The sequence below is a fragment of the Oryzias latipes genome, chromosome 14 (genome assembly GCF_002234675.1).
Source record: "Oryzias latipes chromosome 14, ASM223467v1".
NCBI classification, from domain to species: Eukaryota; Metazoa; Chordata; class Actinopteri; order Beloniformes; family Adrianichthyidae; genus Oryzias; species Oryzias latipes.
The window spans coordinates 12,969,448-12,994,811 of NC_019872.2; the positions used below are offsets into that span (position 1 = coordinate 12,969,448).

At 39.8% G+C, this 25,364-nt stretch overlaps 3 protein-coding genes and 3 non-coding genes across 7 annotated transcripts; 5 read left to right on the forward strand and 1 right to left on the reverse strand.

The window, feature by feature from the left end:
* The first annotated feature begins 1,664 nt into the window (after positions 1–1,664).
* ska2 (spindle and kinetochore associated complex subunit 2) lies at positions 1,665–12,589 on the forward strand. Its single transcript, XM_004076386.4, has 6 exons — positions 1,665–1,794; positions 8,655–8,747; positions 9,916–10,092; positions 10,390–10,464; positions 11,529–11,568; positions 12,232–12,589. Exons 1-6 carry the CDS (start codon positions 1,762–1,764, stop codon positions 12,243–12,245), a joined length of 432 nt encoding a protein of 143 aa, XP_004076434.1. The 5' UTR covers positions 1,665–1,761; the 3' UTR covers positions 12,246–12,589.
* Positions 8,281–8,379, forward strand: mir301a (microRNA 301a). Its single transcript, NR_107162.1, has one exon. It is a non-coding gene; the product is annotated as a microRNA 301a (primary transcript).
* Positions 12,590–14,966: 2,377 nt separating the features above from the next.
* Positions 14,967–16,932, forward strand: rpl23a (ribosomal protein L23a). Its single transcript, XM_004076385.4, has 5 exons — positions 14,967–15,094; positions 15,890–16,070; positions 16,289–16,465; positions 16,592–16,661; positions 16,870–16,932. Exons 1-5 carry the CDS (start codon positions 15,025–15,027, stop codon positions 16,882–16,884), a joined length of 513 nt encoding a protein of 170 aa, XP_004076433.4. The 5' UTR covers positions 14,967–15,024; the 3' UTR covers positions 16,885–16,932.
* LOC111948715 lies at positions 16,114–16,182 on the forward strand. The gene has a single exon (XR_002874677.1). It is a non-coding gene; the product is annotated as a small nucleolar RNA Z17 (small nucleolar RNA).
* On the forward strand, positions 16,732–16,798 carry LOC111948714. Its single transcript, XR_002874676.1, has one exon. It is a non-coding gene; the product is annotated as a small nucleolar RNA SNORD42 (small nucleolar RNA).
* A 697-nt stretch (positions 16,933–17,629) lies between the features above and the next one.
* Positions 17,630–22,793, reverse strand: LOC101172600 (baculoviral IAP repeat-containing protein 2). Of its 2 annotated transcripts, XM_023962826.1 has the most exons (13): positions 21,723–22,793; positions 21,428–21,545; positions 21,056–21,336; positions 20,640–20,942; positions 20,227–20,503; positions 19,743–19,842; positions 19,553–19,631; positions 19,422–19,470; positions 18,789–19,031; positions 18,600–18,698; positions 18,340–18,495; positions 18,226–18,267; positions 17,630–18,077 (listed from the first exon to the last, which is right to left on the reverse strand). In XM_023962826.1, the coding sequence occupies exons 1-13, from the start codon at positions 21,903–21,905 to the stop codon at positions 17,884–17,886; spliced, it is 2,124 nt and encodes a 707-aa protein (XP_023818594.1). In that variant the 5' UTR covers positions 21,906–22,793; the 3' UTR covers positions 17,630–17,883. The 2 variants fall into 2 exon arrangements, with proteins under 2 accessions (XP_023818594.1, XP_023818595.1); XM_023962827.1 differs by having other exon boundaries at positions 21,428–22,792.
* Between the last annotated feature and the right edge of the window lie 2,571 nt (positions 22,794–25,364).

Consider the following 25,364-nt stretch of genomic DNA (forward strand, 5'->3'; position numbering starts at 1 on the left):
TTAGTATTTCTGAGACACAAACTGCTGCAGTTTACCTGACACATTCATTATGTTTTCAGAAATGTTTTCATTTTTTTACATTTCGTTTTTCCTAAAATGTAATGCTGCTTTTTATCATTTGCTTTGTTTTTGGGTTTTTTTAAATTGTCGTTGTGATCTTTAAAATGTTTTTTTACTGAGTTTAATTTGTTGAATGATTTGCACTTCATGGGCCACCGTAGTCTGAGGTAAAATCAAATCGACCAATTCGATTAAAAAATAATTTCAAAATGCAATAAATCAAAAATCCAATTAAAATAGGAAAATATCATTTGGATTGAGGTAGGGCTGCACAATATGAGGAAAACTCACGATATTAGTGATCAATATTGACGATGACGATATAACCTTCGGAATGAACAAATAAGACAACCAAAAACATAATTTCCATTTCACTGAAATAGTTTAATTTAAATAAGAGTCAACATAACTTAAATTATACTCCAAATGACCCTCGTCTACATAGGAGGTGAGCTTTTAACATAAAAGGGCTCCATCTGATTGGTCAAATGCATGAAAGGGATTGATTTGATTCGTTAAAAACTTTAAGCTGCCATAAGATTGTTTTGGAGCATTTAAGGTTACTATTTTTTGCAATTTTCATTCTTTTGCGACATGCATATTGCACAGCTTGATCCTGTGATAACGATATACTCGTGCAGGCCTTGATTGAGGCATGGTAGATTTATTTTACTATAATGTAAAAACAACCAAGTGCATCAGAGCGGACACACATGTGATGTCAGCAAAAATGATTATCATTACAGTTCAATGTGTGGAAACACTTTGAATTTAGCAAAGACATGACCATAGAATATTCTAATAATGCTCCCTTTGGATTATTTTCAACAAACTGAACTATATGAAACTAAAATTTGAATGGATTTAATTTTTCTTGTTTACTTGTTTGTTTGTACTCATATCTATTTTACACTTGATTATCTTGCAAGAAATACAAGGAATCTGGAAAACCTCACCTGCACTCTTCAGTACCAGGTATTTATCTCTGAGTAACACTGTTTGAAGTTTTGGATAAAGATCTATTGTCAAATTAACCAAAATCAAAAAGAAGAAAAAAATAGCAAACACAAATACTAAATTGAATCGAATTAATTCAAATAGTTGTTAAAATGAATCATTACACCCCACAGTATAGCTTTTCACCTGTTGTTCCACAAGGCAAGGGACTGGTGAAAAATTACAAACATAGATTATTTTTCGGTGGAGAAGAATTTGTCTGTGAAAATCTGATATTTTAACTGGTAATTTGTTAATAATGGAAATTTGAGAAGAAATTCCTGAACCGGAATTATACGAGTTAGTTTTGTTTTAAAGTTAATACAGTCAATGCTTCCACCTCCTCTAGTGGTAGTTTCAAGAACTGCAACTTTTGGGCCTTAGGGTTAGCTTCAAATTCGGGAACGTAGGTCGGGACCCACAATACAGTGGTGCTTGAATGACACAATTACGTTTTTTTTTTTAACTTTGGGCATTATGGTGGTATTGGTTTAGTAGAATTTACCTGTGGCTTTAAATGTTATTGTCATGTTCTCCGAGTTCATTTTCCTGACAAGAGTTTAAGAATTTCGACTTTTCACTTGGCCCTTAATGCAACTCAATGCATTCCGTAACCTGTCAGGTCCTCTTGAGCTGCCCAATCAGCTGTTCTCTTTCTTAACAACTATCCAATCACAGACCTTGTATCTAATAAAACTATTCAACATGGAGACGACGGTTGAAAAGCTAGAAGCTATGGTAAGTACAGCGAAAGATGTCTTTTTCTCGGTAGAATGTGTGTTTTAAAATGCACGATGCTTAGATTTTTATATTGGGAATCGTACTGTGACACGGATTTTATCAATGAAAACCACAACAAAGGCTTTTTGTTTATGTTAGCAAAGAATTTAAACTCTTTAGTACAAATCTGACTGCAGGCCTCCTCCGAGTCCTCCTACAAGTTCCAGCACGGCTGTGTCGTTAGATGCTTACTTTTCGTGTTATTGTTTAAATAAACAATCACAATCACGTGATCAGTAATTAATACACATTTGTTACTGCTTGTTATGCGAATTTATGCCTCAGCGAAAAGACATTTTAGGAAACAAGAATGCAGTCAGCAGGGCCGGTCAAAGCTTATGCTGGGACCAGGGGGCCACATTTACTTAACCAACAATTATACAGACTTTAAAATCGAAATGACTTGCAAAAGGGCTATTAGCCCTTAGTAGGCAATTTTGTCTTAGTTTTGTTACTGAATGATTAGTTTTACCAATTTTTCTTTTGAAACAGTTTGTGGCGATGCTTGGTTTACTCTTTTTATTTTCCTTTTTTCATAGAACAGCCCCAAAGTTTTTTAAACAGATCGTTTTTCACCATCCTACACAAATAACCTGAAACTGTAAAAAAATATTTCAAGTAGTACATTTTTGTCTTTTTTTACTGTAAAAATTAAGAATAAAGCATTTTTACGTTGTATATCAAAGATCTAAACTGTAAAAAACAAATTATAAATGTATAAATCTCAAAAATAAAGAAAAGGTTGGGTCAAAACAGTGAAAAATGCATTTTTTTAAAAACGCTACGTAACAATTTAAAATGTTCCAAGGATTTATTATTCCAAATAGTATCACAATTATGTGCCATAACTTTTATGTTTGTTTTTAATCCAAAAATTTATAAGATAAAAGGCTTTTTGAAAATTTCATGTTAAATTTTGGATGAATTGGATCATTCCGAAATCTTTGTGAACCACCTTTGTGATTCGCACACGCACTGGTGCATGCAGGGGACTGAAGGAATTTATTTTTTGTGGTTCTTATTTCTCCTAGGTTTTTATCTTATCTTTATTTCATTGAAGGTTTTCTTTTAGGTTTACTTTGTGTGTGTGTTCCAGCCATTTCAATTAAAAGGGACTTCCTGATAATTGCATATGTAAAGAGGTTTTGATGCTACAGCTGCAGACTCATCCCCCTCCAGGAGAAAACAGTCTTTGATCTTCTAAGACCATCTGGAAGCCTTAACTGTAGATCTGACATGGACCAGAATTAAATTGTCTCCAGGATTCAATTTAAATCATGGGAAACCCTGGAGGTGCTAACTCGCATGAGAAGGACAAAGGGTTGGGACTGACTGCCTGCGGAGAGGGATCCGGGCGGCTGTGCTGGACCCCCATGGGGACACCGTTGGTGGTCGGACAGTGGTCCGTCTTTGAAATAACCCCCCTGGACGTTTGAAGCAGGAAGCCAGGACCAAATGCTGTAATTCCAAATATGGACTAACGGAGGTAGGCAGGCTCCCTGCCAGCCAATCCGAGCGTCCAGAGGAGGAGTCTGGACACCATGCTGTGCTACGAAGGAGGAGGCTGAAACCGAGATGTTAAAACAGCTGGACGGAGGAACTTTCCTTTGTTCCCAACAGGCTGACACGTTAAGACGTTTGTAATTTGGCGCTGTGCAAGCTCTGAAACTTTGGGAATCCGGATATCTGTTATATTTTGTTTTACTCTGTTTTTAGAAATATTGTTAGGGAAATAAATGTGTTAATCTTTAATCCGGCCGAGTTCCGTGGTTTCTCCTTCTCGACTTTATTGAACATGCAACAAGGAAAGTAATCTCAAAGCGACAGATTATATTTTCCAACAGGACTAATGGGTTAAAATGCAGCGATTGCTTTTAAAAGGGATCCTTTACCTTGTCTCTTCTAAAACAATTCTGCAAGTTCTACGTGCAATGAAGAACAGTTTTTAACAGTCATTTGGTGGTTTATACCTTCAGGCACCCTGTAAATGCAAGAACAAAACCCTTTGTTTGATAAATACCTTTGTTAAGACTTGTACAAAAAATATGCCACCAGAGTATCTGATGAAGATCTAGGTCGAGGAGATGGGAGAGTATGGTTTATTCCCCATCATGGAGTTCGTCACCCCAAAAAGAATAAACTAAGAGTTGTTACAAATACCCTTGTAGGAGTTCTGACAAGATCCAGGAGGGTGATGGCAAACATAGATTTCATGTTCTCTCAAGTGAAGGTACCTGAAGAAGATTCAGATCTGTTGCGATTTCTGTGGTGGCCGGAAGGCGACCTGATTTTAGAACCAGCAGACTACAAAATGCATATGCATCTGTTCGGAGCAACTTCCTCCCCAAGTTGTGCTTCATTTGCGCTGAGAAAGACAGCTGAAGATGGAAGAGACCGGGCTACACCTGAGGCAGTGAAACGATCCTGAACAACTTTTATGTTGATGACTGCCTGAGCTCAGTGTCATTCGAAGAGCTGGCCATCAAACTACTGTCAAAGGACTTGAGAGCATTGTGCATCAGTGGAGGATTTAACTTGAGCAAGTGGACAGGCAACTCCAGAGCACTCATAATGTCAATCCCAGAAGAAGAAAGGGCTTCAGGAATTAAAGATCTCGATCTAGACAATCAGTTACCAACAGAAAGGGCGCTGGGCGTAACAGTGGTGCACAGAATCTGACATGTATAAGTTCAGGATCGAGGTACAGCAGAAACCATGTACTAGAAGACGTATCCTGTCAGTTTTAAGTTTAGCTTATGATCCTTTGGAATTCTTGGCACCTTTTATCCTAACTACCAAGATTATTCTAAGAGAGCTCTGCAAAGAAAAAAGGTCCTAGGATGAGGAATTGTCAGAAGAACAAGCAAAAAATTGGAAAAGGTGGTTGGCTGGATTGCAGAAGGTGTCATCTTTTTGCATCAAAAGGTGGATCAAACCCACAGGCTTTGGTGTGATCAAGACAGCACAGTTACACCACTTTTCAGCCAGCAATAACGGCTATGGTACCGTATCCTACCTGCTGCTGACAGATAAAAATGATCAGAAGTTTGCTTCATTCATGATAGGAAGGTCAAGACTGGCACCGCTCAAGTTGGTTACCATTCCCAGAATGCACTTAACAGCAGCCGTAGTAGCTGTAAAAATTGACAAGATGCTGCAAAATGAATTGCAGTTAGAGCTGACTGAATCCACCTTCTAGACAGACAGTATCAAGTATATAGAAAACAATGCTGCACGATCATCAAAGAGGCTACAAACCTTTCCCAATGGAAGTACGTGAATACGGCAGACAACCCTGCTCATCCAGCTTCCAGAGGTTTAAGCGCAGAAGGCCTTCTTCAGAGCAAAAACTGGATTCAGGGACCTTGCTTCCTGTTGAAACCAAATGGCGAATGGCCAGGACGCCCAGATCAGTTGATTTCTGACACAGAAGATCCAGAGGTCAAAAGATCAGCCCAAGTGTCAGTTATACAAGCTGATGAGAAACTGGATGTAGTGACCCAGTTTGTGACCCACTTCTGAAGTTGGTACCAGCTCAAGAAGTCAGTTGCATGGCCAATGCGCTTTAAGGAGACGTTGCTAAACTTGAGACAAAAAAGGAAGGAGCTTCAAAAATCGCTCCATGTTCATGAAGCTGGGACATCTAAAACAGAATCATGTCTCCAACAGAGGATGCTTGAGTACAAGCAAAGCTACAAAAAAACGAGCGCTTACAACAGAAAACTTTGCCGAGGCAGAGTTGGAGTTAATTCGTCTAAGTTAATTCGTCTAAGATAGTCATATCTTCAAGTTGGATCCCTATTTGAAAGATGGCCCAATAAGAGTGGCTGGTCGGTTGAGTCGAGCTGCAATGTCACTGGATACTAAACATCCAGCTATCCTGCATAAGGATGATTGGATTTCCAAGCTCATACTTCATCACATACACGAAGAGACAGGACACTCAGGAAGAAATTACATTCTCGCGAGACTGAGATAGAAATTTTGGATACCCAAAGCCTGCTCAGCAATACAGAAACTAATTTCTGAGTGCGTCATATGCAGAAGACATGCTATAAGGCAGATGAACAAAAAATGGCTGACTTGCCGGAAGATCGGGTATTGCCTGACAAGCCCCCCATTCACAAATACTGGCGTAGACTTCTTTGGACCATTTGAGGTCAGCAGAGGTCATTGCAGAGTGTAAAGGTATAGTGTGCTTTTTACATGCTTAACCAGCAGAGCAGTCCATGTAGAGGTAGCATACTCACTCGACACCAGTTCATACATCAATGCATTACGCCGCTTTCTAAGCATAAGAGGTCAAGTCTCTGTCCTCCGCTCAGACAATGGCACTAATTTCATTGGCGCAGAGAGAGAAATAAGAGAAGCAATACAAGACCTGAACCAGTCAAAGATCCAAGGATCTATGCTGAAACAAGGAGTACAGTGGATATTTAATACCCTTGCTGCATCCCATCAGTGAGGTGTTTGGGAACGCCAAATACGGTCAGTCAGGAAGGTTTTGAATTCCCTGTTAAAACAGCAGATTATGGATAATGAAGGACTGCAGACACTTTTATGTGAAGTAGAAAGCATCATCAACAGCAGACCCATAACGACAACCTCTAATGACTCCAATGATCTGGAAGCTTTGACACCGAGTCATCTGACAATGAGAATGCAACCAAATATCCCCCCAGGCATCTTCTCTAAGGATGACATCTATGCACGCCGACAATGGAAACCGATTCAGTACATGGCAGATTTGTTCTGGCGCAGATGGACACAGGAAAGGCAAAAATGGAGCCTATCAAGAAGAAGCTACAGCGTGGGAGATGTTGTCCTCATTGTAGACTCCTCCGCACCACAGAATTCCTGGTTGATAGGAAAAATAGTCAAGACCATGCCTGACTCAAAAGGGGCAGTTCGGAGCGTCACCGTCCAGACAAAGACGGGCACGTCGGAGTGACCCATCACCAAGATATGTCTCTTGGAGGAGGCATTACAAGGGTTTATGGACTGAACGAGTAGAGGACATTTATGTTGTGACTTATGCAAATGCCTATAAAGTTTGGTAAATTTGAGTTATTGTAGACAGTATAATGGCTCTTTGTGTTTGTTGTAATAATAGAAAAGTTTTCAGACTTATCAATCAGGGACAGGTTATGTTAGAGACATTTAAACATCCAGCAGTTTTATTGGCTGAAGATGTATGACGTAGTTAAGTGTTTTGTTTTGGGTTTTGTTAGCGAAGCTAGAGAGCGCGCTAGTTTTTGACCGTACTTTAAAGTTCTTATGTTTAAATGTTTTTGTTTTTACATTTTTGTAACAATCTTTTTTGTGAAGTAAAAATCTGAAAACGAAGAACTTGGATTGAGGAAGATCATTCAAGAAGGACGCGTCAACTACTGTACAAGCTCTGACTCTACATCAGAAATTAGACGAATCCTCACTTACACCCTTTAAGGAAAACCTTATCACTCCTAGTTTGAGCACACTTAAGATATGCACAGACGTTGAGTGTCATTTGCACGGGAAAAACCCAGTAATAAAATATTTGTGTTTATAAATAGTATTGAGTCTTTTTCAGGAATCTATTCTGATTCCCACAGTGAAGTCCACAAATGGGATGAGAAGCTGCTGATGATCAAAAAGACTATATATATAGATATATCTATATATATACACACACATACACACTGTGTGTATATATACTGTGTATATATACAGCGTTTGAAATAAGCGGTTATCCTGTTGTCTGAGACAACCAGATTTCACGGAGGACAACCAATGAACCTGATGGTTGTCCGTGTGACAACCTGGTCTTTTATTCAACATTTTGGTATTTTTCGACTATTTTTCAAAGTTTTTGAGAAACCGACATCCGACTTTTTAAAGATAAAACTGAGTGTACACAAACGATGTCACGTGACTTCCGAACAAACAGAGTACGCCCGAAGACATCGCAAAATGACAACAATGAACCTGCATGTCTTCTTTAAAAGATCAGAGTTATTAGTCTTTACTGCTACTGCAGCGCACAATGTAAACATGGTATCATTTACACGTGTTTATTTGGGTGGCCGTGGTGCAGCGGTAGGGGGCTCAACCCATGATCGTAATATTGCAGGTTCGATTCCCGCCTGGCACGCCCATGAGTCGAAGTGTCCTTGGGCAAGACACTGAACCCCACCTTGCCTCTGGTGGTAGGCGGGCGCCTGTATTTGGCAGCGGAGCCGCCACCAGTGTGTGAATGTGTGTGTGACTGGGTGAATGGGTCTGTGACTGTAAAGCACTTTGTCCTTGTAGGAAAAAATATATATATATATATGTGTATATATATATATATATATATGTGTGTGTGTGTGTGTGTATATATATATATATATATATATATATATATAGTAACCAGAATGCAGTTATGATGTCTTTTTGTATCAGACTAAGTCACTGAGCTTTGAAGCCCGAGCTGTTGGCAGGTGCTCTGACTTCATTGCACTACTGTATCAGACATCTAGTAGTGCAATAGTATTGTCAAAGCATTTGAAAACTGCAAAGAGCGGCCACAACGACTTCTGTTGATCATAGATCATAGAATTCTAAACATAAAGGAAATGCAGAACACCATAGGTGATATTTTGCTGTTTTTCCAGAGAAGTTTGTGCGATGCAGGCAAATTTATCATAAATTAGACTGTGTTTCATTTGGACAGCTGCTGTAGACCAGTTATTTCTTACTATTTTACCACTGAATCCAGGCTAATGTCTCATTCCAGTTGCATCTTAACTTGGTCACCTTCAGAACATTTTGAAGTTTGCTGCTGAATGTTTTCACAGTTCCAGAAGTCAGAGGCAGACTTGGATTACCTTGAAAGGAGGCTAAAGCTGGACTTCATCAACAGCACTGCCGAGAATGGAAGTTCTGCTGAGGTTAGGGAGACCCACCATCACCATACCACTGTCATTTCCTTCAAGCCGTATAAAGCTGCGTTCACACCAAACAAGATTTGTGCATCAGGGGCGGCAAATTTCAATGTTAAGTCAATGGATAGATGTGATCAGAGGCAGACGCAGCGATCTGGCAACAGCACGTAGTTCAAATATCTAAACTAAATAAACTTGACCTCAACATCAACTGTGTCTTCAATGCATTGACTGTACATAAGATATATAGTCAATGCTTCCATGGAGCGATGAGGCTGAAAACTTTGGACAGTGGCTCCTCCAACACGTGTCTGCTGTGTTGATTTTATGAAAAAGTTTGACGCACGTCAAAATAAAGATGGCAGACAGGAAGTTGGCGTGCAAATAGCGTTTGGTGTGAATGTAGCGTGAGATCACCTATTTTATGCCACCTTAATGTGTCTACATTTTTAAGGCAAGAGCATTTTTTCCCCACAAAAAGTTGGAAAAGAGAAAATGTTTGCCTCAATTACTTGGGTTATTTGTAGGGATATCAATTGATGTGTGTAGGGCAAGGATACGATCTGGAAGTAATAGAAATGGACGGCACTGCAGTCTGATTCAGCCAAATGTTCTTTTTAGGTCCATTCTTTTCTTTTTTATAATGCCACCACAATTTTCTCCCGAAAATGGGTTCTAAACATTTATCGTCATCTATCCATCAAATACCATCCCCCATTTGTTTCCAATATAGGTCTCAAAGACTAAGACAACATTTAACAACAACACATTTTTGAGGCTGATGTTAGAAAATATTTTTAACAAGATTTAAACCGGAACTTTTTGTTTTCATTTTGAAAATGTTATTTTCTTTTACAGGCTATTACTGTTCCTTAAACCAATATATATAAAACAAAAAAAATGCTATTGACACAACATATCCGTGCACAATATTTTAATAAAGTTTAGGCAGCTGTAAGAATGTCTGTGGATGTGAGGCTGAAAACCCTCTGGTGCGTTTACTGTCCCTCTGACAAATTCAGCACTGAATGAAAGTTGTTTTTGGATACTTCAATTCTCTCAAGGATTTAGACAGTTTAAAAAAATCTGTACAAAGCAATCTTCTGTAAATAAACAGCAACTTGGTGCTAAATGGTCTTATTTTGGCCCCTTGGTGGCTGTCTGTACTTTGTAGGAGAACCCAGCAGTGATGCTGGAAAACCTGAAGGCTGTCAAGGCCAAATACTCGCTGCTGTGCTCTGAGGTGAAGGACATCGCCAACGCTCAGAAAGAGTCGATGGAAGGCATCAGGACCAGCCTCAGCGGCATCATGGAAGTGATCAAACACTGCCAGGAGACGTCTGACGCAGAGGTACCAACACTGCAAACGGCTCTCTGACACGATCTCGGCAATCATCCCTTTAATGAGCATCAGTGTGTTTGTGTCTACATGCTTAAATAGCACTTTTCTGTACATTTAGATCAGGCACATGTGGGCTTGAAGTTACAAGAATGTATTTGGAAGTATTGGAAAAGGTTAAATCCGTTACATTTTTGTCAAGAAGGGCTTTTAGTATTTGGTAATGTAACCTGGGATTTTAGAAAATCTTTCTGACAAAAACTTAACATCTTCTCTGCTCCGTGTTGTTTTCTTTCTTCCTTCCTACAGGTCGTGTCGCTGACAGAGTTGGAGCAGGAGGCAGCAGCGCTGCTGGGTGCTGCTGCCAACAGCCCCAAGACAGAAGTAAGACTCCTTCAGTCATTTTTGACCAATTCAGCCTTTGTCCTGATCTGTAGTGAGCATCAAGTCATGAAGCGCTGAGATCCTAACTGAACTGTTACTGTAGGTGAGCAGGTTAGTTATAAAACAGAAATGTTGATGTTTGGTTAACGTTAACTTTAGAACTGTTAGATGTCATTAAAGCTTGTAGAGAAATGCTTAAAAAATTCAAAATGAATCCTTTCTATCTTACTTATCTTACTATGTCCGTTTTTTTCAACTTTCCTCTGCTTGAGCTCCATACGTTCTAAGGCTTGAAAGGATAATGTTATAATCTTGAATAGTTTTCTCTGAATGTGACACAAATTTATGGAAACAAATGTGCTTCTGTTAAATTGAAGTTTTTCCACGAAAAGGTTAGAAAGAAGCCAGCTGGTTTTATTTATTTATTCATTTTATAAATCCCACATTAAGGCTCCCCATCCTGTCACATGAAAATACTTGTGATCCTAAAAGTCCTTTTGAAACGAAAACGCGGACACAACCTGCTGACTGACTGAAAGTCACCTGCTCTGCAGATTTGTGTTCCTTTTTTCTTAATAGAATAATTAAGGGCTAAACAGGAAAAGCTAAATAATTAACTCCTGTGTTTGGAGTTTATGTGAAAAATGCATTTGAAAGTGCAAACGTGATTCATTTCAAAACAGTATTTAATGAAATTATATATGGGTAAATGGTTATATATGATTTCTGGTTAAATGTGAACTAAAATTCAAAGTTTACTTTGTCTAAATGTAAAAACTGGAAGAGTCATTCGACTCAGTTAGAAAGAAAGAAAGACTTTTACAGTCAGAATTTCACTATTTCCTCCTTGTTAAAAACATTTATGATGATGGTGGAAAAGAAGTTTCGTGCTGCTGTAGACTCAGGAAACCTCTCATCTGCTTTTTTTTTTAAACCATTTGAAAGATTTCAGAAGATAACAGTCAGAAATCTGCTCAGCGAAGTCAAACATATTTTTGGGGTGATTTATGAGAAACACCCCTGCAGTTGGGTTGTTCACATTATTTTGTATTGTTTTCTTGCAGGTATCTCCCTCTGAAGCAGCCCAGGGGCAGCAACCACAATGTGAGTATTTTAGTTTAAGAAAAAACAAAAAAGGGTTTGCTTGAATTTGTGGATGTTTGACCATTTCTGTATTTCATGATCCACCACCTCTTACTAACCCAGTTACACTTTAAGGGTTAAAACATTAAGAAGAGGTTTAAGGTTGCCAGGTTGGAGTAACTAATAAGCAGCATCTATTGGATATAGAGGAAAAAAGACGGCTTGACCCACATCATGGAGCAATCTAAACATTCCCTAGCTGCTTACCTTTTAATTAAGACTCCATTTGACAGAATTTGATGGTCAAATAAGAAAGATTTGATCACGTTAAAAAAAATCTATTTCTATGCCATTTTTATGAATCAACAGTACAGCTGATGTTCTATGATGATGCATTTTAAGACTAAAATTCTTATTGAAAGCCGAAATTAACAAAGTTGGAAATTAAACTAAAAGCAGACAGATAGGAGTTTCATTTAATGCCAATGTAATATAACAATTAAATTGTTTATTTTTTTTAAAGGTGGAACCAAAATCCTAGCTTCTCTTTTTACCTTAAATTTTAATAACAGATGGAATCAGATTTTTACTGAACTGTTGCTTAAAATGTTGCTTGACGACAGTTTTTAATACACATTTGAATTTTAAACTCGTTTTTTTTCATAGTTTTCTTGTCCTTTGCAGCATCCAAGAGGTGAAGTAGCAGAAATGTTGAATGTTGGATAAGTGAGGTTGAGGTGAACACGTCACTTTAACCCTGAGATGGACATTTATGAGGACGACTGCTGGAAAATGGACCCTTGTCACGGCTTGTTCCCTTTTACAAAAAAGAGGGGAAGGAACGTGGAACTATGGAGACTGCTGACATTTGAAAAGCAGTAGTGATGATCTAAGCTCTGTCATAATTGACTGAACTGTGGTCTTCTGGGAAAAAGGCTGAGACACTGAGGCATGGGACTAACGAAGATGTAATCTATTGTCTGCTATTATTATTTGCACTTGCGGAACCTCCTTTAATGAAAATAAAAAAGTTAAAAAAGTTGTTTTTAGTTTTGTTTTCTAATTGGTTGAAATCAAAATGTCTGTTCCTCTCTTGCAGCTTCCCAGCAGCTTCCTTTCTTGCTTTTTTTCTAAGTTGACGCCTTTTTGTTCATTCTTAAATTACAGAAAAAAGTTCCACTGTAAACTCACGAGCCCCTTTATCAGAAAGTTATTTTCTGAATTCGTGTTAATATATTTATGAATTGAGAAGTACAGCAACGTCCAAAACATGATGATTTAAATATTAAAAACTTAGACATGTCATTTTAACTGCTGTTATCATTTTCATCATATTCAAGAGTTGTTTTAAACGAAAAAACAAAAGTGTTTTATTTAAAACTTATACTCCCGTCTTTTGTTCATTCTGGTTCTGATTATCTTTAAAGGATTTGGATTAACCAGCAAACCGGTTTCTTGATGCTTCTTTGCAGTCTGCTCTAACATTCACAATGCTTTTGGTTTAAGACGTACCTCAGGAGATGACATTTCTAATCCTGAATATCTCCCAAACACTGCATACTATTGGTATCTACAAGACCAACTGGGGCTTTTTAGTGAAACCAGATGTGAAAGGGTGGGGCTCTGGGAATTGTAGTTTTAGTGGATTTAGAAAAGATTTTTGACAAGACCCTTTTTTTTTTGTTCTCAGGAAGTAAGGATGGTATTAAACTAAATTCCTACTAAAAGCTAACTCCCAAGACCTAAAGCTGACTTTTTCTATTTTTATTTTTTTAGAATAAACACAAATGTGGTAGCAGTTCACATACTTCCGCAAGAATGTAGAGGTGTGTGGATCTTTTTATGTAGATGTTACATCACAAATGGTCATACGTTTGATCTAATCCAGTCTGATTATGACTCACTTTCCAGATAAACATAAAAAAAGGCACAATGTCTGCTTCTTAGACACGATGCTGTGACTGAACACTTCCTGTAACAAACTTTAAGCTATACATTGGTTTGTTTCTGTACAAGTGCACTTAAAGAAGACCTTTAAAAATAGCAAATACTGGCAAATTTGGACAGCCATTGTTTTATATCTATATTTTCTTTGTACTTGTTTTAAAGATTTTTTTAAATGTACAGAAGACCTCATTGCCACCTAAACTGTTTTATTGGAAAACATTTCCAGATAGAAACAAATGTGCCTTCATTTTTAGAAGGTGTTTTAATGGTGTTCTGATTTTTTGTTTTCTTTAGAAAATAAGTACTGTACATCTTTAAAGTGTACAATATATAATTGTATATATACACATACAAACACCTAGGTACACTGATATTTATTTAACATTGGCCACAATTGGTGTGAAAATCAGACATGTATTTGAATGTGATGCCAATAAAGGATAGAGCACAAAAACATGTTTAAATATCCAACTTTTTTCAGGGATACAATATACGTACATGAATTAGATTGGATTGATAAGATAAGATAAGATAGGACTTTATTGATCCCCGGGGGGAAATTGGGTTGTCACAGCAGCCAAAAACAAGAAAAATATAGCAGTTGGAAAAGTACGAAAAACAAAGTAGCAATGGGTAAGAATAAAAATAATACAAGGTGGAAGTAAAAGTACAGGTCATAAATAACGGATTAAATAAGGCAATAAATAGCAGCAGCGGTTTTCAACAGTCCTAGACCGTGTTGTTGAACAGTCTGACTGCTGTTGGGATGAAGGACCTCCGGTAACGCTCCTTTTTGCACTGGGGGTGCAGCAGTCTCAGGCTGAATGAGCTGCTCATAGTCCTCATCGTCGCATACAGGGGATGGGAGGGGTTGTTCCGGATGCTGGACAGCTTGGTCAGCATCCTCCTCTCACCTACAGAGTCCACTGAGTCCAGGGGACAGCCCAGGACTCTCTTCACCAGCTTGTCCAGCTTCTTTTTGTCCCTTTCATTGATTCCTCCACACCAGCAGCCCAAAGCATTGAAAGTTGCTGATGCAACGACAGTCTCATAGAAGGTCTTGAGCAGTGGCCTGCACACACCAAAGGACCTCAGTCTCCTCAGGAGGTGGAGGCAACTCTGGCCCTTCTTGTGCAGGACCTTTGTGTTGTCTGACCAGTCCAGTTTAGTTTGGGTAATTTATGCCACTGCAGGATCTTCAGGAAAAGTCTCTAATATTTTGGATTAAAAAATCATGCAACTGACCCAACAGCACAATTAAAAGTTTATTTAAAGTATGTTGGCAAGTGGCTTGATAATGGAAGATAATAGTATTTGTAGTTTTTTGTTTTTCTGTGTTGTCATTGTTGAGAATGCATTTGTTACATAAAAGTATTTGTGTCCGTATAAATGTATATATTTAAGTATTTTAATGATCCATAAAATGCATAGAACTACATAGTACTAGTATACATTGTATTTAGACACACCCAACACTGGCTTGACGTCGGTCTCTCACAAGCTATCGCGATACTTCTTGAGCTCTCGCCCATGTTTGATACGCTGGGAAACCCCGTATCCTCTTCCTTTTTCAACATGGCACCGAAGGCGAAGAAGGAAGGTTCGTTATTCTGATGATGATATCTTAAGAAATAGCGTGTTCAGTTATAGAAACATGTAGCCAGGAAGACCGACTGATAATATTGTATACATGGATTGTGAAATACGGTCCAAATGCATCTTAGAATAGTGTGAACGTGTTGATAGTGTGACGAGTATGGGCCCAGCGTGTTTAGTAGCTCGTTGCTAATACGTATAAGCTAGCGCCGTCTCTAAACTCCACAAACAATCAATGTAACCTTTATCATCTTTTGTTTATACGTTGCTTTTATGTTAGTTTACTGTGTCAAAAGTTAGTTTATTGAAAGTTTTCTATATTGGACATTCTTTCTAAAGACGAGCATATGTTCAAAAAAGAATGCTAGCAGCTCATGCTGTTGTATGTGTGTGTTAGCCGGCTCGGTATATTTTATAAACTAAAGATAGAAAATAAACAGTTATGTTGAATCTGAAATGGTGAACTTCATACTCTTAATCGGTGACTACAGAGTCAAACGTGTAACAATTTCTGGATTTCACGGCCATGTTTTGTTGCTGTTTAGCAGCAGTTTGTCGCAGTGGTTTCTGATGGTGAACCTCATCGTGGTCGTAGTTAGCCGTCACTGAAACGGGTTTTTAGGGTTAGTTACACAATTAACTGATGCATATGTATGAATAGGATAATCCAATATTTAGATATAAACAGGAAACTTCTAAAAATACAGTTCACTCAAAATGAAGACTTGAGTAGTTATACGTCCAAAGTCAATAAAAAATGTCATTTTCTAGTCTAACATGTGGTCTCTCTGAAATGCAGCAGTCCCGGCCAAGACTGAGGCCAAGTCAAAGGCCCTGAAGGCCAAAAAGGCCGTTCTTAAAGGTGTCCACAGCCACAAGAAGAAGAAGATAAGGACTTCTCCTACCTTTCGTCGCCCCAAAACCCTTCGTCTCCGCAGACAACCCAAGTATCCTCGCAAGAGTGCCCCTCGCAGGAACAAGTGAGTTCAACCTTAATGTCATGATCTGCTAAAAGGTTTGTTTGGTGCAAATGATGGTAAATGCGATCAAAGTATGAAAAACCATGATTCAGTTTTAAAACACTGATGCACTCTTGGACAAATTTAAAGTTTGGGTTTAAAAAACGTAAACTTGTTAGGATATTTGTATTAAAATGTTCTTTAAAATATCAGGGGCTCAATTACAATTTTTACTATAGGTTGGACCATTATGCCATCATCAAGTTCCCCTTGACAACAGAGTCTGCTATGAAGAAAATTGAAGACAACAACACTCTTGTGTTCATTGTGGACGTCAAGGCCAATAAACACCAGATCAAACACGCTGTCAAGAAGCTGTATGATATTGATGTTGCTAAAGTCAACACACTCATCAGGTGAGTGATGTCACTGAATCCCATCATACTAATGGATTAAAAGTTGACTTAAACTTTGTACACAACTTGTAACGTTTTGAGAAGTGAAATCTTAATTCATCTGCCACTGTTTTTGTCTGTTCTCAGACCTGATGGTGAGAAGAAGGCATACGTTCGTCTCGCTCCAGATTACGATGCTTTAGATGTTGCAAACAAGGTGAGCGTTTAAGGTGTTCTATTATTCATAGTTTAAATCAACACTAGTTGATTTTTTTTCTTCCAAAGCTGTGCATGTGATGTAAACTTAATTTAATCTGAATGTTTGTGATGCATTCAAAGGAACCACTGATGCCAGAACCTTAGTTGAGATGTTTGTTCGCTGCTGATCTTCTCCATCATTAATGATCTTTTTGTTTTATTTTCAGATTGGCATCATCTAAACCGTGTCTGAAGAGACTTGTGGAATAATAAATATTTGTATAAACAAAGCTTTGTGTTGATTATTTTTACGTTTCTGTACATTCATTCATTTAGCTTTACAATGGTTACTATTGGATTAATGAAAGGGAGGGAAACCTGATTTTTAAGGTGTAACATTGTTAAAAATAGTTTTATTTTGTACGGTTATTTTCCTGTTTATACATATTTTACACTTGTAGCCTTTACTGCTAAAACCTAAAAAGGAGTGGAGACCTTTAGTCTTTTGTGGTCAGATCACTGAATCTAATGTAGAGCTATTGAACGGCTCTTCTGGGTTTGGATGACAGTTTTGCTGCAGATTAGCATCAATAGGACTCACTAAAGCTGTTTTGTTGGAGCCAGAATGCAGTTACCTGATGCGGTTTTATTTGCAGTTTCCCCCCCTCTATGATCGAGGGAATAGTGGTGTGGTGTCTGTCCTATGGGGTCAAGATGACCAATGACTTGTTGTCCCTACCATGAAGGTGGAGAGGATTTCATGTAATCCATGGACACCAGTGAAGATCACAAATCATTGAAGAAAAAAGGTTCAGAGCACTGTCTAGTGGGTCTAGATGACCCAACTCCCAATGTTCAAGTGCCTAGGATAGCACAAGGGATAAGATGTCTTGGTCTAACTAGATGTTAATGTATTGAAAATGAAGTCACCTGCCCACAATCTGCATTTGTGGGTCATAAACGAAAGGATCAGAAAGAAATGCAACGTCATTTACAAAGTGAAATTTTAATATATTATGTTTTAACTTAATGTGTGCAAAATATTTTACAATTTGTTTTAGTTACAAAAAAACCCAAACAAACTTGGTGCTAACTTCACACACGGCTCAGCCAATGCCTGTCCATGTTTCTCTGGTATCTTCTGTAACTCACTAAGAAATAAAACCGTCTAAATGAGAGAAGAAAGGTGTCTTCTCTGCCAGTAATAAACAGTGTTGTCATTTGGCTGTGATGCACCGAGGCTAAGACAGGAAGGTTCGGACCGTGCCTTTGACCAGGCCTCGGCAGATCGGGCACTTTCGCAGTGATGGGGCGCATTCTTTGCACACCACTAGGTGTCCACATGGGATGAACACAATGTTGACTTCTTTGTCCATGCAGACCTTGCATGTGCGCTCTTCCTGCAGACGTCGGAGCTGCTCCTCCATTGGGAGATCTGCAAAGCAACAGTTTAGACCATGAAATGATTATTAGGGTTTATATTTGCATCACTTTACTTTTTTCAGAATACATAAAAAGCTAACACTACTTTTCTTTTTCCTTAAAAAAAACGTTTCTCTGTCTCAGGCTAACATTCTTCATACCTGAAAGATCTTGACTTGGAGAGGATGCTTCATTTGACTGAGCTGCAAGTGGGAAAGACATCAGTCAGTGACAGCTGTAGCCATAGGAAACAGTTTGCTGTATTCGACTCTTACCCATGAGATCTCTGAGTAGATGAACATCGTTTTTCTGGATCCAGTTGCGGAAGACTTCTGCAGCGGCGTTTCCCTTGTTCAGGACCAACTCTATTAGTCTTGCAGTTTGTTGTTGGGCAGATGTTTGAGCCAGGAGACTGCCATATTCCTCAGCAGCTGAAATAGTCAATCACATTTAAGACAGTTAATCATTCCAGTAACTTTATGGAATCTGCATTTGAAGTGTATTCTAATATTAATATAAAGGTAAGTGAACATACACAACACGTTTTGTTCTCTTAAATGCTCCAGCACTGGTTCGACGCTCTTCAGACGCTGGATTAGTGCCGCCTGGTGTCTCTTCACAAACGTGAAACCATCTTAACCAAAAACAAACAAAACATTAATATTCACTCTCCAGCTAACTATTGAAATAATGTGAAGCGTTTCTGGAGGCTCACTGTCAGCACCTGATGCCATGGCCTCTGCCAGCATCTCCCGCTCCTCCTCCCGTTTCTGGTCCTCAGCGCTCAGCAGGTCTGAGACCAGCTCTTGAACAGTCCGGTAATTCTCTCCGCTGGTCAGAATCTTGCTCTGGACAGTTTGCTTCACCAGGCTGCGCTCGAAGCCCATCTCTAAAGCGGATTTGATCACAGGAGTGTTCATCATTACGGCATCCTCGGACCGGTCCTCTCCTGGACCCAAATGGACCACTGGCAGGGAGAGGTATCAGCATGGTCAGTAATTTTCTAGTGCAACCTCGATCCCCTTCTGATCTATAGTAAAAGTGTTCCTAGGGGTCTTTTAATTACAGTGACATGGAGCAACCACGCCCCCCTTCCCCTCCCTGTTTCTGAAACCACAGAACAGGGAGCTTGTGGCACGGCCTGAACATTTTCACATAACAAATAAGCTCCATTTCAAACTGTATTTTTCGTCTGCTTCTGGTTCACAACTTGAACAATCAAACTACTCAGAAATGCAGTTTTAAGCTTAAATCGTCGTTCATCATCAGAAAATGCCACAAGAACATGTCAAACCCCTGTTTTAATCGGAGTGGGGCTTTAATGTCTGTTGTCCAAGTTGGTTGAGTTCAAACTCACCAGGTGGATCTACAAACTCTCTGGAACTGTTTTCTCCGTTTGTTAGAAGCTGTTGGAGAGAAGTCACATCAATACAGTGGAAACAATTAACAATAAAATGATAAATAAAATTGGCAGGATCTTCTTCTAACCTGCTCAAAGAGTCGAGGAAAGCGAGCTTGAATCTGATGAACAAAATCTTGTCCCTTCTCCTGGAGCAAATACTCACACCTACAGTTCAGGAGAGAGCCAGCAAACCCATTTAAAACATTTCATAGAGGAAACCCCAGCTTCTACATTAGATGGCCCACAATTCAAAACAGCAAACTGAGTTTCAGTTACCGAGGAAACCATTTAGCGTGTTCCACCCACGGGTCATCTCCAGACTCCCAGCACCGCAGGCCTCCATCGCAGCAGAAACACTTGACGTCGTCGTTTCTTCCTGTGGAGGGGAACCACAGAGGCTTCAGTGGGGAAGTTTCGGGGGGTAAAATTATGACTGTCAGAATTCAAAACTAAAGGGAGAAACTGTCTTTTTTCCCCTTCTGTTGTCTGAAACTACATACATTTAACTGAAGGTTTTTGTTTTAATTAATGGTATTTCTCATTATAGTTCCCATTGAAATTTACCCAAAAAATACAAATAATTCCACAGGAAGATGGTTCATTTCAATAAGAAGGAACCAAGAGCAGAAAATATTCAAATTCTACCAAAAAGGAGATATGACTGGATGACCATTGGGGTTTCCTTCTTAAACAACTGCAGTTTTTTCTGGGTTTTTGTTCATTCTCTCAGCCGGTGACAGTTTTGCAGATTAGTACCTACCTACGTAGTAGAATCCAGCTTTGGCCAGCTGTTCTGGGCGCACAGGTATTCGTGATGGCCAGTTAACAAACGTGAGGCGCCTGTCTTCGCTTTGCTGCATGGACGGGTTGGACACGCTGGTGAGGGCAAGGGCTCCTGAAGATGCAGCCGCCGACAATGCTGTCGCCCCAGCGACCAATGGCACATTGTCAGCTCTGTCCCCACGGACAAACCGGCAGTTGGGATAATGTCTTTGGTGCTCGGACACAGCTCTGTCACCTGGCTCCCAGTTACTCAGCTGCAAAGGAGAAAGTTTCAGTTATTGACCTCCAGCGAACACCAGAGCAGTCACTAAAGCTGACATCAAACTCAACTCACTACTGCTCTAAAGTGCAGTCCAGTGTGTGTGTTCATTTTGTAAAGGAGATACACACCTGTCCTCCACAGCTGAAACAGGCCACTCTGTCATTTTGTCCCAGGTAGTAGAAACCCGCCTTGGCGAGCTCTGCAGGAGTGATAATGGAAATTGCCCATGGCTGGAAGGAATCTAGGCGGTCCTGCTCTCTGCGCATGCTGGGGTTGTGGCACGTCGGCCTCTGGTGGGACAGATCCTCCACACCCCGAGAGGCCAGCGGGCTGGAGGGTGGAGGGGCAGAGAAGGCCATGTTCAAGTAGCCAACTGCCTCCTCACTTTGGCCTCCTGAGGGGTTAGAAGCAGCCGGGCCTTGACCAGAAAGCTAAAAGGAAATGGAGCCAATTATTAAAAGTAACAATAACCATGATGATACTTCAGTACAAACCAAGAGAATTTTGATTTAAAAAAACATAAAGTACGTCTCTCTGAACTTACAGGCATGGCTTGGGCAATGCGGAGCGGAGAAAAGGCCGAGTGAGACGAGGAGAGAAGGTTGGTGGTGGATGGGAGGCTTTGGATGAAGGGACAGGTGGGGGAGAGCTGCCTGTGTTTCTCTGTCGGGCAGTCTCCAGCCAGCCAGCCCTCCGCCGTCACATTACACCTGAAACACTGGACGCGGTCGCCTACGCCGGTGTAGAACCAACCTGCCCTGGCCAGACTCCGCTCTGTGACCACTGAAGTCGGGAAACGGGCAAAGGTGGAGAAGCGAAAAAGTTCTGTGGAAACAAAAACATATGAAATGACACAAACAAATGCAGAAATAAAAGATTTTCCAAGGAAACAGAGTAAAAAAAAAAGCAGAAATACCTGAGGAGTTATCATACTGGAGGTCAGACGGAGGACCATTGCGACAAAGTCCCATCAGAAATTTGCTGTTTTTCAGTTGAACTAGAGTTTCCATGACTGGATTTTTAGAATAGTGATTCTAAGAAAAAGGGACATCCTTTTAAGGGAGTGGGGTTTGAGAAAAGCAGAGGTCTTTCATTCTCACATACAAAACAGTGAAACAGAAACGAGACTCGACAGATGAGCGGGAAACGGAAACCTAAAACACTTTCATTATTACCATGACATGGAGACAAACATTCAATTCTTCACATACATTATATATTGCCAAAAGTATCCACTTGTCTTTAGAAGATCTAGCAGAGGCTTCTCTTTCAAATGAGATGCATTCCAGTTGGGGCATCCCAAAGACCATCTGGATACAAAGTATCGCTCTTTCAGTGGCTGTGATTGCTTTCCTACGTCCCGGGGCCCTTGCAGTGGTGTAGAGGCCTCTCATCACCCTGGCCCCTAGACTCAAGAACAGAGTTGTGGTGCTACAGAGGATCTCACGAGTAATACGGCTTGATACAACATCCTATTCTATTTTGTTTGTTAACTGTGCCTGGGTGCTGCTGGTAAAAATAGTTTTAGTGGAGCCAGGGATGGCAATAAAGCCTTGTCGGCATGGCACAACCCAACTGGTGTGATACAAGTGGGACTGTAAGTGTTTTTTGTCTTGCATTTTTTATTCCAAATGGTTTAGAATGACCTTTTGCAGCTACATCTTCAACTCTTCTGATAAGGCTTTCCACAAGGGTTAGGAGTGTATTTATAGAAATGTTTGCCCATCCTTCCAAAAACTTTATTTGTGAGCTCAGACACAGGTGGTTCAATTCTTTCAAAAAGTCTGCAGAATAAGTCTGCATGCTCAGATGCTTCATTTGTAAACCTGTGGCAAAAGGAAGAGTTCAGAACGTGTAAACTTAATTTGAACGGGTGATTGAATACTTTTGGCAATAAACAATGGCCACTTTATTAGGTCCATCTTGCTAGTACTGAGTTGGACCCCCTTTTGCCTTCAAAACCGCCTTAATCCTTCCTGGCATCGATTCTACGAGGTACTGGAAACATTCCTCAGAGAGTTTGGTCCATATTGACATGACAGCATCACGCAGTTGCCGCAGATTTGTCGGCTGCACATCCATGATGCTAATCTCCTGTTCCACCACATCCCAAAGGTGCTCTATTGGGTTGAGATCTGGTGACTGTGGAGGCCATTTGAGGACAGTGAACAGTGAACCAATCTGAGATGATTCCAGCTTTATGACATGGCGTGTTATCCTGCTGGAAGTAGCCATCAGAAGATGGGTACACTGTGGTCATAAAGGGATGAACATGGTCAGCAGCAATACTCAGGTAGGCTGTGGCGTTGTAACACTGCTCAGTTGGTACTAAGGGGCCCAAAGTGTGCCAAGAGAATATCCCCCACACCATTACACCACCACCGTCTCCAGCCTGAACCATTGATACGAGGCAGGATGGATCCCTTATTTCGTGTTGTTCACGCCAAATTCTGACCCTACCATCTGAATCTTCTTCTTCCACTTTCGGCTTCTCCCATCAGGGGTCGCCACAGCGAACAAGTCGCATGGTAAATTTGGCAATGTTTTACGCCGGATGCTAGCCCCCATCTGAATGCCGCAGCAAAAATCGAGACACATTAGACCATGCAACATTTTTCCAATCGTCTACTGTCCAGTTTTGGTAAGTCTGTGAATTGTAGCCTTAGTTTCCTGTTCTTAGCTGACAGGAGTGGCGCCCTATGTGATCTTCTGCTGCTGTAACCCATCTGGCTCAAGGTTGGACATGTTGTGTGTTCAGAGATGCTCTTCTGCAGACCTCGATTGTAAGGAGTGGTTATTTGAGTTACTGTTGCCTTTCTATCTGCTTGAACCAGTCTGGCCATTCTCCTCTGACCTCTGGAATCAACAAGGCATTTCCGCCCACAGAACAGCCGATCACTGGATATTTTCTCTTTTTCAGACCATTCTCTGTAAACCCTAGAGATGGTTGTGCGAGAAAATCCTAGTAGATCAGCAGATTCTGAAATCCTCAGACCACACCGTCTGGCACAAACAACCACACCCCGGTCAAAGTCACTTAAATCACCTTTCTTCCCCATTCTGATGATCGCTTTGAACCGCAGCAGATGGTCTTGACCATGTCTACATGCCTAAATGCATTGAGCTGCTGCCATGTGATTGACTGAATAGAAATTTGCATTACCGAGCAGATGGACAGGTGTACCTAATAAAGTGGCCAGTGAGTGTGGATTTCATACACAAACGCACACAGACCATGCTCTCAAACCCCTCCCCCCATCCAGGACATCCCTTTGTGGCCTGTCTAAGCCTTCATAATTGAAGACAAAAAACCCAGTAAAAAAATATTATTATAATTTTTAATCCACAGCAAGAGTCCCTTTTGGGGGTTTAGTTGGCAGACCCTGCAAAAGTAAAGTAAAATATCATGATATACATATAAATTTAGCAGGAAATCTACAAAAAAAAATCAACTTGGTTGTTTGATTAAAAGTATAAAAGTAGAGTCAGACATCCTCTGTTTGCATCATACATTTTCCTAAGTCATGTGAGAGTCACCTAAGCATCATTTGACTTGTGTGTGAGGTTTAGTGCATGTATTTCGACATCTGTTTGCTAAATAAAGGCACAGCCTGTCTGCACTCATATTGAGATAAATTCACACAAGAACCCTGAATGGAAGATCCAAACTTAGGTCATATTACCTAAATGACTCAGTGTAGATCTGTCACCAAGGGGGGAAACTTAACATTCAAACTTCAGAGAAGCTTGGAACATTTTTAAATAAAATTAGTAGAAGCCTAATGGAAATGTCACTTGTGTTTTCAATGATTTAGCAAATGATCTGCTAGCCCCCAACGTTTCATTGTAATTACGGAATATGAACATAATATTAAGAGTTTTTTGTGTGATCTTTGAACTCAAACATGCATATTTTTTATTATTAAAATTAAATTATAAAAAAACTATCAAACGGGTTAGCTAATAAAAGGGCGACATCCGGAGAGACTTCACTTTACCTTCAAATTTAAAAGGCCCGACGTTAGCATGACGGGCTTTAGCCGTTTGTCTCGGTTAAGCTAACAAACATCACCATTTTTTTAAAGAAATGTAAAAAATAGATAGATTAAATGTCGTAAATGAATGTTCAGGACGTGGAAAAAGATCAAATATCAATAATGAAGATAAAAAAAATATGTAACAACGCCTGCTGACGAACTCACCCGAACGGCAATTTTGCTCGGAAAGTCCCGAACATTCCTGTGTCGTCACTTCCGAAAATCACGCGCAAAAAAAAAAAAAAAAGTCTTTGAACTATGGTCTCTGATTTTAAACCCAGAGGCTCGGTTCTGATCGGTCCCCCACATGAGTTCCAAAGCCGTATAACGGATTGCGGAAAACTATTAATCTCGACAGTAAATAAATGGCAACATTTTTAGAAAAAGAAAAAAAAGTTGGCTGTTTGCGTAGCTGTGAAGCTTCATATGCTTTTGTTTTGTTTTTTTTACCGGAAAGTCTATTTTAATACAAACGCAAGCTATGCCTAAAATGCAAACAATTATCTAAAACTTACTTACACATTGAAAGGAAACGTTTAAAGAGAATAATACGTCGCATTTGCTATCAGCAGCCATAGACAGGAAATCGCTAACAAATTTGTCGTAAAAAAAGACGACCAAAAAGATACGACATATATAAGCCAATATTATTTAATAAAACAATGTAATATTTAATTTAGGTATGCATGTACTTACTCGAATTCTATGTTGAAGGCAGAACAGAAGCAAAAACTGACTTGAACCTGAGTTCCGTTGAGTTTATATAAGGATGGAAAACCCCTATGACTCAGAGGTGGGCTATCCCAAGCCTAGGAT

What these genes read in the sequence shown, in the direction of transcription:
- rpl23a (XM_004076385.4), top strand. Translation starts at nt 15,025, where the DNA reads ATGTTTGATACGCTGGGAAACCCCGTATCCTCTTCCTTTTTCAACATG. An exon ending in ACCGAAGGCGAAGAAGGAAG is followed by an intron (nt 15,095 to 15,889) that starts GTTCGTTATTCT and finishes TCTGAAATGCAG; the next exon opens with CAGTCCCGGCCAAGACTGAG. An exon ending in AAAGTCAACACACTCATCAG is followed by an intron (nt 16,466 to 16,591) that starts GTGAGTGATGTC and finishes GTCTGTTCTCAG; the next exon opens with ACCTGATGGTGAGAAGAAGG.
- LOC101172600 (XM_023962826.1), bottom strand. Translation starts at nt 21,905, where the DNA reads ATGAGAGGCCTCTACACCACTGCAAGGGCCCCGGGACGTAGGAAAGCA. An exon ending in TTCCTCGACTCTTTGAGCAG is followed by an intron (nt 19,471 to 19,552) that starts GTTAGAAGAAGA and finishes TCTCTCCAACAG; the next exon opens with CTTCTAACAAACGGAGAAAA. An exon ending in TCCAAGTCAAGATCTTTCAG is followed by an intron (nt 18,078 to 18,225) that starts GTATGAAGAATG and finishes GTTGCTTTGCAG; the next exon opens with ATCTCCCAATGGAGGAGCAG.
- ska2 (XM_004076386.4), top strand. Translation starts at nt 1,762, where the DNA reads ATGGAGACGACGGTTGAAAAGCTAGAAGCTATG. An exon ending in AGAATGGAAGTTCTGCTGAG is followed by an intron (nt 8,748 to 9,915) that starts GTTAGGGAGACC and finishes TGTACTTTGTAG; the next exon opens with GAGAACCCAGCAGTGATGCT. An exon ending in CCAACAGCCCCAAGACAGAA is followed by an intron (nt 10,465 to 11,528) that starts GTAAGACTCCTT and finishes GTTTTCTTGCAG; the next exon opens with GTATCTCCCTCTGAAGCAGC.